Source organism: Microcebus murinus, chromosome 20 (genome assembly GCF_040939455.1).
Source record: "Microcebus murinus isolate Inina chromosome 20, M.murinus_Inina_mat1.0, whole genome shotgun sequence".
NCBI lineage: Eukaryota > Metazoa > Chordata > Mammalia > Primates > Cheirogaleidae > Microcebus > Microcebus murinus.
Window position 1 is genome coordinate 23,780,391 of NC_134123.1, and position 14,179 is coordinate 23,794,569.

The 14,179-nt window shown below is 39.7% G+C and overlaps 1 protein-coding gene across 2 annotated transcripts in view; it reads left to right on the plus strand.

Moving 5' to 3' along the window:
* Window positions 1-14,179, plus strand: part of HYDIN (HYDIN axonemal central pair apparatus protein) — a 315,495-nt gene that overhangs the window by 36,779 nt on the left and 264,537 nt on the right. For both annotated transcript variants that reach the window (XM_012772427.3, XM_075995778.1), the window contains exons 4-5: window positions 1,174-1,293; window positions 3,868-4,002. In XM_012772427.3, the coding sequence (XP_012627881.2) occupies window positions 1,174-1,293; window positions 3,868-4,002 (255 nt within the window). The remainder of the gene's footprint in view (window positions 1-1,173; window positions 1,294-3,867; window positions 4,003-14,179) is intronic.

Consider the following 14,179-nt stretch of genomic DNA (forward strand, 5'->3'; position numbering starts at 1 on the left):
GTCTTTGATTTGGTTCTCAATTAGATTGTTATTGGCGTATATGAATGCCTCTGATTTCTGTGTGTTGATTTTGTATCCTGAGACTTTACTAAATTCATTGATCAGTTCCAGGAGTTTCTTGGTTGAATCTTTGGGGTTTTCTAGATACAATATCATATCATCAGCAGTGAAAGTTTGATCTCTTCTCCCCCTATTTGGATACCTTTGATTCCATTTTCCTGTCTGATTGCTGTAGCCAAGACTTCCAGCACTATGTTGAACAGAAGTGGAGATGGTGGGCAGCCTTGTCTGGTGAGATTTTAATTGAGATTGCATTAAATTTATAAAGAAATTTGGGGAAAATTTATATCCTTACAATATTGATTCTTCTAACCCATGGACATGCTCTATCTCTCCATTTCTTGAAGTCTTTTGTAATTTATCTCAGTAAAGTTCTATAGTTTTCCCTACAGAGGATTTTTGCATATCTGCTATTCTGTTTATTCCTTGGATATTTATAATTTATTATAGATTTATTTGGATTGTCTATGCAAAAATCTTATCTGAGAATAATGACATTTTTTTCTTTCCAATCTTAATTTTTTAATTAATATTGTTAAGATAAGCTTTAGGCTTACAGAACAATTTATTGGGAAGTACAATACCCTATTTAACCTAAGTACAATACCCACATACCCTATTCTCCCTTAAACCCCGGTTTCCGACATTAGTACATGAAAGAAAAATGTAGCCCCATTTTCTCTCTTGACTCCATTCACCATCCTAGTTATCTGTTTTCTCCTGGATTCTAGCCAGTAATTCTTTACTATTTTGTTAGTTCTCCATTGCTTCCAAGCAGATACTTATTGATATAGTTTTCCTGGTTATTTTCATAGGGGAGTTGGTTCAAATTACCTCATTCACAATTACTGGAAATGGAAGTCTATTAATATTCTTATTAGCCTATTTTTTAAAAAACTGAGGACCAAAATTTGTATTTTCTTTTATATTAAAGAAGTTGATGACAATAATCTCACTAATTATAACTATTATTTTTTATAATGATTATCTATTTTTGAATGTTTTTCCTGTTCTTAGTTTTAATATCCATAGGTCTATGTAGTATTTTCTCATCTTCCCCAGTCATTTTTGCCACTGTGTGTCTAGATGAATAATTTACTCTTTCAACTGCAGTTTTCATCAGTTGACCTGGATCAGGCATTATTCCAGCCCTTTCCATCAGAAATCATATTTCAGAACTACACTCCATGTGAAGTCTATGAAGTTCCACTGGTTTTGAGGAACACTGACAAAGTAAGTATGGTCCCAGGGTAGATGAACTTTTTCAGGATATATGAGAAGAGGTTAAGTAAAATGGGATCTTGTAAGATCTTAGGTAAGTTCTTTAACTTGATAGACTTAGGAAAATAGTATGAAAACACGCCCTTTGATTGTCAGCTTAATGAAGACAAGGCTATGTCTGTCTGTTGCTGTATGTTCAGTCCTAGTACAGTGCCCAACAAAGAGTGAATTCCCAACATGTGCACTAAATTTTTGTTGACTAAAGGGTTGACTAGATGAATGGCATGCAGTTCTCATGTGTGACAAGTTGGGCTAGGTTTTCTTTTAAGGCAGGGCATCTACTACTGTTTGTGTACTCTTCATTAGGGACACCATTTCCCCAATTCACGATATAAACTCTGCTCATATGAATTGCAGTTGTTGAGCATTTACATTTATATTATGTAATGAATTCATGTTATGCAAATTGTACCTTTAAAAAACCTGCTTTTCTAAAAAATGTAGATCCCTTTCCCCCTTTTCTGTTTTCACCTTTCTATATCAGATAGCCTTCAGATTTTGTCTGCAGCTACTTTGGGGAGGCCTCTCTTGCTCTCTATATTTTATCTCTTTGTGACTCCAACTGAGGATTTCTTCTTTAGACTTTTTCTTCAAAGATAAATTAGAGATTTATTTCAAGAAAAGGTATTAAATGCCTGAGGATTTCCTTGACATGTAACAATAATGAAAGAAAGAATAATGCAGAAGGTCCGGATGCAACACACTTAAGTGTGAAAAGTAATCAGATGGGGAGGAAGGTGTCTGAGAGATGCTAAACTTTAGGTGTAAAGACAAGTAGAAATACCTATAGGAGTCTAAGTGTGGAGACAAAGAATTCTAGCTATAAGAAAAAAGAGAGAATAACTGAAGACTATGCAAGAATCCAAAGCAAATGGGAAGACTCACAGTTATATTTGATACAGTAGCTCATTAAAGGAATTAGTGATGCCTTTCACAGATCAATGGGGTGATTTAGAGATAGCAAAGTCAGACTCTGGAGAAAATGGTCTATTTAGTTCTTTGCTACAGTAATGTTAGCAAGAAAAGCTCATGGGACAGAAGCTAAAGGGGTAGACAAAGAAGAAAAAGAACCCGAGGTCCACAGGTTTTTTATGTTCCTAGAGCTCAAGAAGAGGTACATTACATACACATTGGGACTCTGTCTTTTCATGTAGGGCTGCCAACCAGTTCATTTCTCCCTTCCAATTCCCTTTTTGCTTTCTCTTATTTTGACTCTTTCCCAGGTATTTTTTGGCTGTTAAAGGCAGAGACAAGCTAGTCCACAAATGGCCCTTTGGCCACCCCTCCCTGACCCCAAACAAGAAATTATTATCAGTGGGTATATATGAGCAAGTCCAGGGTAAAGGACAAGTGTATGTTTCACCTGCCAGAGGACACTCAGTTCCCACAGATAACACAATCCTCTCGGTAAGTTGCAGCCAGAGTTCTGGCCCTATGAAAAGAAGGTCCCCATCTAGGGAATGTCCAGCTGCCAAACAAGCAGACACCTTTCTTCAGGCCAGGCAGGCTTGTCCTCAGGTGAGTTACTCCAGGACCCTCATGTGAGTTGGCTAATATAAACCTGCTTCTCTGCTCCCTTAGTTCATGGTCTCATAAGGAACCACCAGAAGAGATCTGGGTCACTGAGGAATGATTTCTGTGCCATTCTCCTTTTATTTGCTTCCTCACTGGCATGAATTACAAAAGACAGGGAATGTTTGGTCATTATTATTATTTTTTTGTTTGTTTCTCTCACATACACAGAGTGAGAGTAAGCCATGAACACTCTATAAGGCATAACATGATTCTACTTGGGGTACAATATAAGAACCCAGACTCCAGAGTTAGACTAGTCTGGGTTCAGATTCCAGTGGAGGAATAAGCCTTTAACAGAATGGAATGGTTTGGAGCTGCTGAGGCTGGCCTGGGGGATATCCCACTGGGCTTTCTGTTCTTGCTCCATAGTGTGCTCACTCATTACAATCCCATAGAGGCAGGGTAGAGTCAGGTGGGACTTGACTCCCAGCACCCTTGCCTGGTAGAGCTATGCCACTTTGGGTTGGGAGCTATAATGAAGCTGAAAGGTTACTGTGAGGATGAAGTGGCATGTCATATGCAGTACGTGGCCCATGGAAGGACTGCAGTCAGTGTGGTTTCTTCTCTAGAGCAGTTCTCAGATGTTGGGAAATCCAGCTTACCTCCACTATGCGGGTAGGGTTTTAGCTGATTAAGCAGTTGGCCTTTGAAGATAATCACATTTAAATAATAAAATAAACAAGGACTTGCAATGATAATAAAAATGAGTAACAATAATAATGCTAATAAAAATTAAGGTTAAAATGTATTGAGCGCTTACTTTGTATGGGATAAAGGTAGGTACTATTACCTCCCTTTATAGTTGAGGAAAGTGAAGTTGAGACCTGACCAAGGTCACATGTCTAGTAAGTAGTTGATGGAGATGTCAGTCTGTGTTTAATTCCAAGGCCTATGCTTTTTCTTCTTCTTTTTCATGTGCACAGTGTCCATCATTGTGTGTTTTTCCTGCAGATTCCAAGGATGGTGAAAGTTGTTGAGGAAAGTTCACCGTACTTTAAAGTAATCAGCCCCAAAGATATTGGCCACAAAGTGGCGCCAGGAGTGCCATCGGTATTTCGAATCCTCTTCATGCCAGAGGAGAACAAGGTAATAGCAGCACTGGCTAGAAACTGGTTAAACGCTTGTCACTAGCACTTGTCACTAACAGTTTGCAATTCAATTTTGAACATTCACAGAAGTGTTGATGTTGTTGTTGGTATTGATGTTGTTGGCATTGGTGGGTGGTGGTGGTATTGTTGTCATTGTTGGTAGTGGTGGTGGTGGTAGTATTGATGTTGGTGGTGGTGGGTGGGTATTGGAATGGTGGTATAGATGGTGGTAGTATTGTCATTGATGATGGTGTAGGTAGTGATGGTGGTGAAATGAGTGTTAAAGGTAGGCGAGAGAAGGGGACAGTACACCTCTGGGAATGAGGAGAAAATTGTCAGACAGTGCTGAGGGCTCATATGAACTATAAGTAGCCATGGTGTAAAGAAGGGTAATCCTGCAGGACATGCCCCACCTGGCCCCCACCCCAGTATGCTCATATTTGTGTATACAGCTAGAGGGACATCAAAAGGAAAAGGTGTAGTCCAGATGCAATGAACTGAGACAAAAGATAAAGATTATGGCTTCTGGGAAGTTTGGGACCATAGCTGGTTACAACTTTCTTCCCCAGATTCTAACTAATTTGGGAAAGAGACCCAAGACCCAGATATTGACCACAGTATCAGCCTCATTAATGGCAGAGAATGTGGCTAGGACCTGAGGCCCAGATGGGGTCTCCTGCTCCCCAATGCCTGGTAGATAACTGGCCCTTGATTAAGGGCCAAAGTAATCTACAGTCCACCTGAGCTCAAGCAAAACAGCTGTTACTGAGAGCAGAGACCTACCCGGTCTGCTTGCCCCCATCTGCACCCAGGCAGGCTAGGCAGAGCCTGGGTTCAGAAGGAAGAGGCCGCCTTCCTCCAGCACCACCATAGCTGTGGGGAATCTAACCCATTGTCAGACTCTCCTCAATTATAGACATTCTAGTTGCTCCTAGGATGGAAGGAGCATGTAAAGGGGACTAAAGGTGGAGCCTTCTTCCCAGCCATTCTGCAGGGGATAGAATTGTTGGTCACATTTTCTTCTCTTTGGGCCTAAGTGGGGACTTGTCAGAAGGAGGAAAGAGTTTTACCAGCATGATTGAAGCAGCGAGGAGGGAGAACAAGACTTAAATAGGCATAACAAAATGTAGGCTATATATAATGTTAATAGCTTCCGTGCTTATCTGTGCTGCACCATTACGGCTGGAATCAGGAGAGCACCGAGGAGTCAGCCACACTAGCTGTGGGTCCCTGCTTCTCCACCACTAGTACTGACTAGCTGCTGTTAAGGTCATGCCAGTATTCCTGCTACCATTGCTGCTGTTCCTACTTTTCTGGAGAACAGGGATGGAGAATTTAATGTGGTCTGTTAAGCATGTACTCACAGCGAGTGGCCAAAAATTCCATTATGATAATACTGTTATTATTTTGCCACTTTGTAGTATTACTGTTTCTATCTTGGGTTGTGTTTATGGACTTATAATTTTGTTGGAGGTACTACTGAAATAAATAAAAAGATAAATAACTCCAGATGCAGGGATTTTTGTTATGCATTGTTGAATTCCTCATTTTTTTTTTCTGGAGGCTCTGTATCTGAATACTGTTTGTGAAGAGAATGGTACCTGAATTTAGTTTGGGTGTTGGATTCCTACACTGTCATTTCAAAAGCTGATTATAAGCCTTTGTGTTGCTTGAAATACAAAGCCTGCTGGATTAGGGGGTTTGATTTCCTTACTTTTTTTTTCTGTGCTGAACAAAATATGTCTTCTGTTGGATAAGTATTTTTCTACCTGCAGTTAGTCTGGCTGAGAAATGGAAACATGAGGATTTCTAAGGAAATGGAATGTTCTATATTGTGATAGGCATGTGGATTGCATGGATGAATTTGTCAAAATTATACATTTAATATTTGTGCTTATACACACACACAAATTTTACCTAAAAAATCTGTATAATAATAGAGGGGAAGGGGGTGGAGGTGTAGATGAAACCAGAATAGCAGAATATTAATAATTATTGAATCTGAGTGATGGATATAATAAACCCCTCACATTTTAGGGTTTATTATACTATTCTGTTTTAAACTTTACATAATCAAAAGCTAAAAGAAAAGAAAGAAAGATATTTTATTACAGATTGTCTATACAGTGAATAAATAGTTGAAGTGTATTATAGCTATATTGGTATATACTTTGTAAATATGAAATGCTACGTTTCCATTGAGGATAGCTGCCTGGCTACTAGCTCTTTTATTCCCTCTTACCATTCCATTTATCCAACATGGCATGTCTATTGGGAAACTCCTAATTAAAAAAATTAACTAAGTTAAATGTTATTATAATGATCCTTCATCTAAATACATGAAAGTTATCTACACGCACACATGCATGTATACATGTATGAGGAGACACAGTGAGAATCATGGTTACCAATGAGAAATTTAGCCATCCAGTTTTAGTTACATTACGATTTTATGTCGGACTTGGACTCTAAGCTCTGTATAATTTATAAAATTCATCCTTCTAAAGACATGAGTTGTTTTCTCCTTTTGCTGGCTAAGACTGGTGATGCATATTGGTATCTGCATTCATCCTCACTGTTGGAAAGTCAACAGGGCCATGCAGGAATGACCAGCAAGGGGTAGGGATGCTGTTTTCCAGATTGCTCCAGAATGCAGCCAAGGAGTAACTAGAGCCAGATTTATTTTAGGAAAAATAAAAGTCAATCATTTCACTGTGTCATTGTTTCTTCACTTGGGCAAATTGATAGCCAAAGTATACATATTTCCCCCCCTTCTTTATCCCCTGCTGATCTGAGCAGACTCCATTCTCATTTACCCTTCTCACATCTGGAGGGTGAGATATGTAAATTGTAGCATGCCACAGTTAATAAGCCAGTCCTCTTGCAGTTGGATTTTCAGCACCCATGTATATTAGCACATCGAAGATGATAACGCAATTTACATTTTTCCCTGTCATCTATTAATCTGGCTTCCTGGGGATGGAACTTGTTAAGAATGCCAAATACCCAGATAACAGGTGCAGCAAATTCACTTTGGCTTTTCTTATCTCTTTTCACACAGACTTTTAAAAAACTGATTGGAGATGCCATTAATCTAATAATCCGAGTATACATATCATGCACTGTAGAAATATAATAGTCAATGTTATCATTAAATAACACCATAAAATTCTGAAGCCTGACATTTTCCTTGACCTCTTAAATTTGTATCTTTACTATTAAAATGATAATGAAAATTATTAGGCTTTTATGGGAAAGCAAAAGAGGATACTTCCTTGAACTGAAGAAAGCACCTGTTTGCAATAGTATTGTCATACAGAAATGGCAGGAATGCTTAGAAGAAAGTATGAAGTGGTGAAATTAGATTACTGCCTTATGTTTTAAGAAAATTTCTAATTTGTTGTCAAAATGGTCTTCCTAATTGGTTACTTTGAAATTTAAAAATCATAGCCTAAGAAGAATAGAAAATGTGAATATGTTTTATGTTATCTAGTCATACAATATTAATAAACAACAGTGCCAGCATTTTGAATTAAATAGAGGTATCACAAATTTTTCTGCAATCAGCAATTTTTATTGGTAAAAATAATGACCAGGATTTTGTTTTCCTACTGCCTGGAGTTAGCCCTCCCCAGTTTTTGTCTGCGTCACCCCTAGAACCCTGGTGCTTACTTACTACAGTGTCTGACACATAGGAAGTGTACAGTAAATATTTGTTAAGTGAGATAAGTAAGGAGAAATTCATCTCAAGAAAATACAGAGAAGTTTCTTCAAGTTGAAGATGGCCTACAGATGACAAAAGCATATAAAAAGGGCTAAAATATCTTTGTGTCATGAACATATTAGATGTTAACTTTCTTTTTGTCATTTCAAGCAGGGAAAAGACGTCTAAGAAAGGAGTTTCTCTCCATTTTGTTTCATATCTTCAATGAGTCACATCACTAATTCTTAGCTTTCTGGACTTGATAAATATAATTTGATAATAAGGCTAATGAAGATCTTAGGAATTCTCTTTGTGAAGAACTTAATAGTTTAGTATCTAAGTAAAGGTATTAAAATGAATAATATTCTGTCCCTCACTCATTGCTAGGCCCAGTTCTATGAGCCGGGATCCAGTGGAGAATAGAACGAGCTTTGACCTTCATGGAGCTTATGGTCCACAATGAGTAAAACAAATACATAATTTAATCTCAGGTATTGACATAATAGAGAATAGAGAGTGATGGTGGCTCTGTTTTATTTCAATACGAAGGTCAGGGAAGATTTCTCCTTTGAGATGACACTGGGCAGAGAAGTAATTTAAGCCCTACAAATATCTGAGGGAAGAGCTGTCTAGGAAAGGGGACAGCAAGTGCAAAGGCCCAGTGGCAGAAATATGCTCAGCAGCAGGCTCAGGAAAGTACCAGAAAGCCAGCAGAGCTGAACAGTTGAAGCTGCTAGAAAAATGGTAGGAGATGAGCCTGCAGAAGGGGAGCTTATGAAGGATCTTTGAAGCCATGCAAATTTGGATAGGAAGCCATCATGAAATATTTAATAAAATATTTTTATTATGGAAGCTTTCACTCATGTATAAAAGTAGAGAGAACAGCATAGGAACTGTTATCACTCAGCTTTTCAAATTATCAGTACACAACCTGTCTGTATTGATCTATCCTTCCCTTGCCCACCCCTTACAGCATATTATTTCATCTATAAATACTTCATTATTTGTCTCTCTTGAAGTTAGCCTAACCACAGTGCCATTATCACAACTAAAAATGGCAAAAGCTCCTCAATATCTACAGTAGTTTAATTATAGAGCTGTCAGGATCTGCTGATGGATTGGATGAAGGCTTTGAGAAAGAAAGGAATCTAGCTGGACTCGAGATTTTGGCCAGATGGTGGCTCCATTTACTGAGACAGGGAACAGAGGAGGAAAGGCAGGTTTTTGAGGCTTGGGTGGATACAGTTAGGAATCAGGAGTAAATGAGGATGTAGAATTAACCATTGGCTTAGCAAAGCCTTCAGTGACCTTGGGAAGAAGAGTTTCTGTGGAACGTTGTGTACAGAAGCCGAATTTAGTGGGTTAAGGAGAGAATGGAAAGTGAGGAGGTGGCAAGATGGAGCATGAATAACACCATTGAGGAGTTTGCTGGAAAGGGTAATTGGAAAAATGGGAAAGTAACTGGAGGTGGATGTTGGTGTCAAGGGTAGGTTTTTCATATTTAAGATGAGGCCTAGTCAAGCATGATTATAAGCTGATGCTTGCATGTTCAGTAAAGAGGGAAAACTAGTGACTCAGAAAAATCCTGTAGTAAGTGAGAAGGGTTGATATCTTGTACACAGGGGAGAGGTTGGCCTTAGAAACAGAGGTGAAGGCAGGTACATTGGTACATTTACGGGTACCTTCGAAAGTAAAAAAGCTAAAGAGGAAATTTAAATTACCTTAAGTAGATGATTTATACATGAATCATGAAGTAACCACATTATCATTGTATACTAAGGACAACAATGGTCAAAATAAATTTGGAAGTCCTAGGTCTCTTTTCAAGCCAAAGGTCAGAGGTCATCCTATTTTACTAGATGGAGCAATGTAGATGCTGCTAGGAAGCCAGGGCCCCAGCTAAATCACATGAAGAGCCATCGTGGTAGAGGACAAGACCCAAGGTACCTGATCAGTCTCATGTTTAAAGTGATCAGGACTTCAGAACTGACTCTTCCCTTTTCAGGGGTGAATTTCAGAGTGATAAGATAGTGTATAATAAATACTTTTATCTGGCTAAGAAATTTAGAACATTTTCCAGAGCCACTGAGTATTAAACTCAACGAGTCCTAATCATATCTGGTTTCACTCAGGTTACCATCCCTCCATAAAGTTTAGGAGCGGAACAAAGGCAGAAAGAGGGTGTGAGGGCGTCATCACACTGGCCTTGCACTTCACTGCCACAGTCACGTACTGCAGTACAAGGCATCGTTTTCCTTTGCCTAAGACTTGAAAGGACAGAATTATTGCCATGTTTGCTTTCTATCATGGGGCTCATGTAAATCAAGATCCGTTCTTTTCACTTCTCAGAAAGTCATGTCTGCCATTGCATATTCTGCTGCTGGTTTTTTAGAGTTTGGAAGAGGGGCATGTTGGAAGGAAGGCTAGTGACAAAAAATGGTTCGAAAGTTTCATCTGGAGAGGATTGTCATACAGGATAGCATTTAAGGATATAAAGTAATTCATGGCTAAGTCTTTCATAGTAGAGGGGAAAGAGCTCAGAAGAAATATTTTGGCTTTCAATGGTGACCTGATTGCCCTGGATCTAAGCACAGTGAAAGGGGCACATCGACTGAATTGCTTGGCTGGCATGCCGACAGAGCCTCCCAAGTCTTAGCATCTGAATTGATTTTAAGCCAGTAGAGCAGTATATAATGCGATATTACATAACCTAATATAATCATATTAAATGGCTAGCTTCAGAAATTGGAATGCATTTTAAAAGAATTGTTTAAAGAACTTTATTCATATTCGTTATGGGTATGTGACTTGATTATGAAAAAATACGTAATTCTGATCAAGCTTCAAACCTTACTTATTTCAGACCTTGAAAAGGTTTGAGAACATCCCTCTCAATATTTCAATTAGTCTCCTAAACTATTTTCAGCTGTCTTAAATTTTTAATAGAACAAGGCAGAGGATCTGTGAATTTAGAATAAAATAAGACAAAACACGTCAGGAACACTCCTCTCATCCTGGATTCAGCAGCAGCTTTTGTTCTTTCTCTCAAAGTCTCAATTAATATTGTTTTCACATGTGTCAGGTGCTTTCCAGTTTATAATTCCCGACAAAACCTGGGCTGGCTTGTTTCGATCTCCTAAGAAAAAGTGAAAACGGTGCTTATCTCTTTAGGATTCTGTTGTAATCAGATTAGACTGTTGCATTGTTGAATTCTGTGGGGTTTTCTAAAATCAAGTATGCTTTGTGCAATTTGTACTTCTTTGTGTCTGTATAACATAATTTAAGAGCGTGGCATTACCATCTAGAAACCGGAATCTATTGCACAGCTAAGAGTCTAACAACTCAATTGTAATAAATTTCATGAACACTGTCCATTAATTTTTATTACTCATTTGGCCTTAGGACTTTTATGTTTGCAATTCTCCTTGCCAGGAACACTCTGTTCCTAGATCTCATCTGGTTGGCTCCTTTGCTGTTCAGGTCTCCAACCAAAGGTCACCTCCTCAGTGAGGCCTCTTTGGTTATACTAACCTAAAGCAGCCCCGTGTCCCATATTATCACTTTACCATGTTTTATTTTCGTCAAAGCCCTTGTCTGAAAATATCTTGTTCTGAAAATATCTTGTTCTATTATTATTATGAGTATTATCATCAAATTTTTCCTATATGCCATACACAAATTTTTTGCAAAAGCTTAATAATGACAGCTAACATTTATTGAGCACTTGCTTCTCACCAAACACTAGGCTGAGCATTTGACTACACCTGTCCAAGTCCGTGTCATCTCTTGCCTGGACTGTTGCAGTGGCTTCCTAACTAGCTTCCTTTTCCCCACTGCAGTCTCCTTACAGTCTGTTGCCACATAGCAGCTAGTGTGACCCAGGTTACATCATGATCAGCTGTCAGCATCACAAATACTTTCAGTTATGCTCAGGTCCTAAAAACAGCCTACAAGATCCAGTGGGATCTGGCCCCAACAACCTCTTGGCCATGTGTCTAAACACTCTCCTTGTCTTGCTCTGCTCTGGCACCAGGCTTCAAACCATGCTTCCCCCCAGAGAGCCATCCACCCACATGGCTTCATCTCTCACCCACTCAGGTCTGTCTGCTTAAATGTCATCTCCTCATAAAGGCCTTTCCTGACCTCTATGTGAAAGAGCTCTCCAGTCACTCTCTGTCCCCGTATTGTGCTTAGATTCTCTTCACTCATCACTAACCACCATTTTATTGCTCAGTTTCCTTCTTTCAGCGAATACTTGTTGGATGTTTGCTAAGTACTAGGCCTTGTTTTAGGTACTCTGAGTATACCAAAGCAAGAAGGGAGAGATTCCTGTTGGCATGGCGATGGTGGGGGATGACTCGTTAAACTAAACAAGTAGATAGAATACATAATATACTAGATGGCTTTGAGGAAGACCAAAGCCAGGATGGAAGGCTTGGGAGCAGTCAGGCAGGAGAATGAGAGTTAATTTAGAAATAAGGCAGCCAGGGAGAGAAAGAGAAGTCACTGTGTGCAGAGGCTGTGAAGGGGAAGGCTGCATTTGCAGGAGGAGCAAGAGGAAAGAAGGAGATGTGGCCAGAGAAATGACAGGGGCACCAGGCTGTGGGGCCCTCACAAGCATGCCAGCCTCAGCTGGGGTGCTTTTGAGCAGAAGAGCAGCCTGAGCTGAATTACATTTGAACTGGATCCCTCTGGCCCTTGGGAGGAAACTTGACTTTAGGAGAGCAAGGGTAGAAATAGAGTCCCAGGAGTTATCCCAGGAAAGATTGTAGTGGCTAGGACTGGGTGGCAGGGGTGAGTGATTGCAGGGGTCAGTGATTGCAGTCTTGCTGTCGGGCCTACAGAATTTCCCAAGAAACTGAGAAATAGAGCATCAAGGATGCTCTTCTTCTAGGGTTTTAAATCCAGGTCACTGGAAGGCTGGAGAGGCCAGGTCTAAGACTGGGAGGCTGAATGGGAATGGGGTTAGGGTATAGGGAGCATCAGGAGCAGGGTTTCAGCTGGCTTCATGGGGCTTTTGTGGGTACTATAAAAAGGTCCCCCTACTGGGCTGGTGCAGCTGGGGCCAGCAGTGGGCTGGACTTCAGCCCCCACTCCTGTGTCTCAGTAGGGTGTCTTGATGCAGTGGTAGGCAGTGGCACTCATCAAGGACTTTGGTTTGAGACATGATGAGTTTATACCCAATGAGGTCCTAACTGGGCAGCTGGGTAGAGTTTGGAGTTCCAGGAGGCTGAGAGAATTGCAGGTGTAAAGGCTGTTGATGGACCATTCTGGTTATTTTGTCTTTATAGCTATTACATATGAATTGCACTGTGCATTGTATATCCTTTATTCATCTGTTCATCATTTCTTCCATCCTAATGTAAGCTGGAAGAGGCCATGCCCATGTCTGCATTTCCTAATCAGTTGTATTCCTAGACCTGTTACAGTGCTGGCACCTGGGTACTTAATAAACATAGTTGAATGAATACAATAATTGTGGATGCTACTGCTTCACCCTTGCTCTGTGGTTTCAGGTCTATATGTCAGACGGCTTCATTCCTACACTATGCCCAAAGCCCAAAGGGAGCTTTTTTTAAAAAAAAAAAAAATTTTTCCATCACTTAATACCATTTACTACATGATTGCCAAAAGGAAATTTAAGTTCAAAGTGACTGTACATTTAGCAAGATCGCCTTGCAGCTAAAACACACACTAAAATGATGGGAAAACTTAAAATTAAGAAAAATAAACCTGGTTTAGGTAACAAGTTTATTGTATGTGACAAGTTTAAGTATGGTGACTTCTGAGCTTTTGGCCTATTCTTGAGGGAACTGTTAATACCTTTCCTCTTACATTTAGTTTTGCTTATGAGGTGAGGGTTTACTTTTAACTTTTTCCTTGCTATGTTGCAGGCAAGCATTCTATTTCTATCTTATGAGATGAAAAAAAAAGAGTAATTATTCAGCAATTCTGTTGCATTTAGATTCAAGATTGGGAAAGATAGATACCTCAGGCTTCAGCCGTTTTATTTGGAATGGTCAGTAATAGCCTTGCACAGGAGGTGAAGTTTAAACTGAACTATGTATCTATTACCTATTGCTGTAGAATAACAGACCACCTTGAAATACAGTGGCTTAAAATAATGAAAATGTATTATTGCTCACAAGACTATGGTTCAGCTGAGTGGTTCTTCTGGTCTTGCCTGGGCCCACTTATGCATCAGGTTGGCAGCTCTGCTCATCTTAGCTGGGCTCTCTCACATATCTGGGCATCAGCTGGCTGTAGGACATTCTAGCATGATCCTGGCTGGCACGTCCAGGCTCACATGCTGTAGTAGGCTAGACCAGGCTTGTTCACATGCCATTGGCAGTGTTTTAAGAACAAGACTGGACATGCCTGAAGCTTCTTGAAGGCTCAGCTTGAAATAACTTCTGCCACCTTCTATTGCTCAAAGCAAATGGAACTCCATTCTGGATGGAGGAGCTGCAAA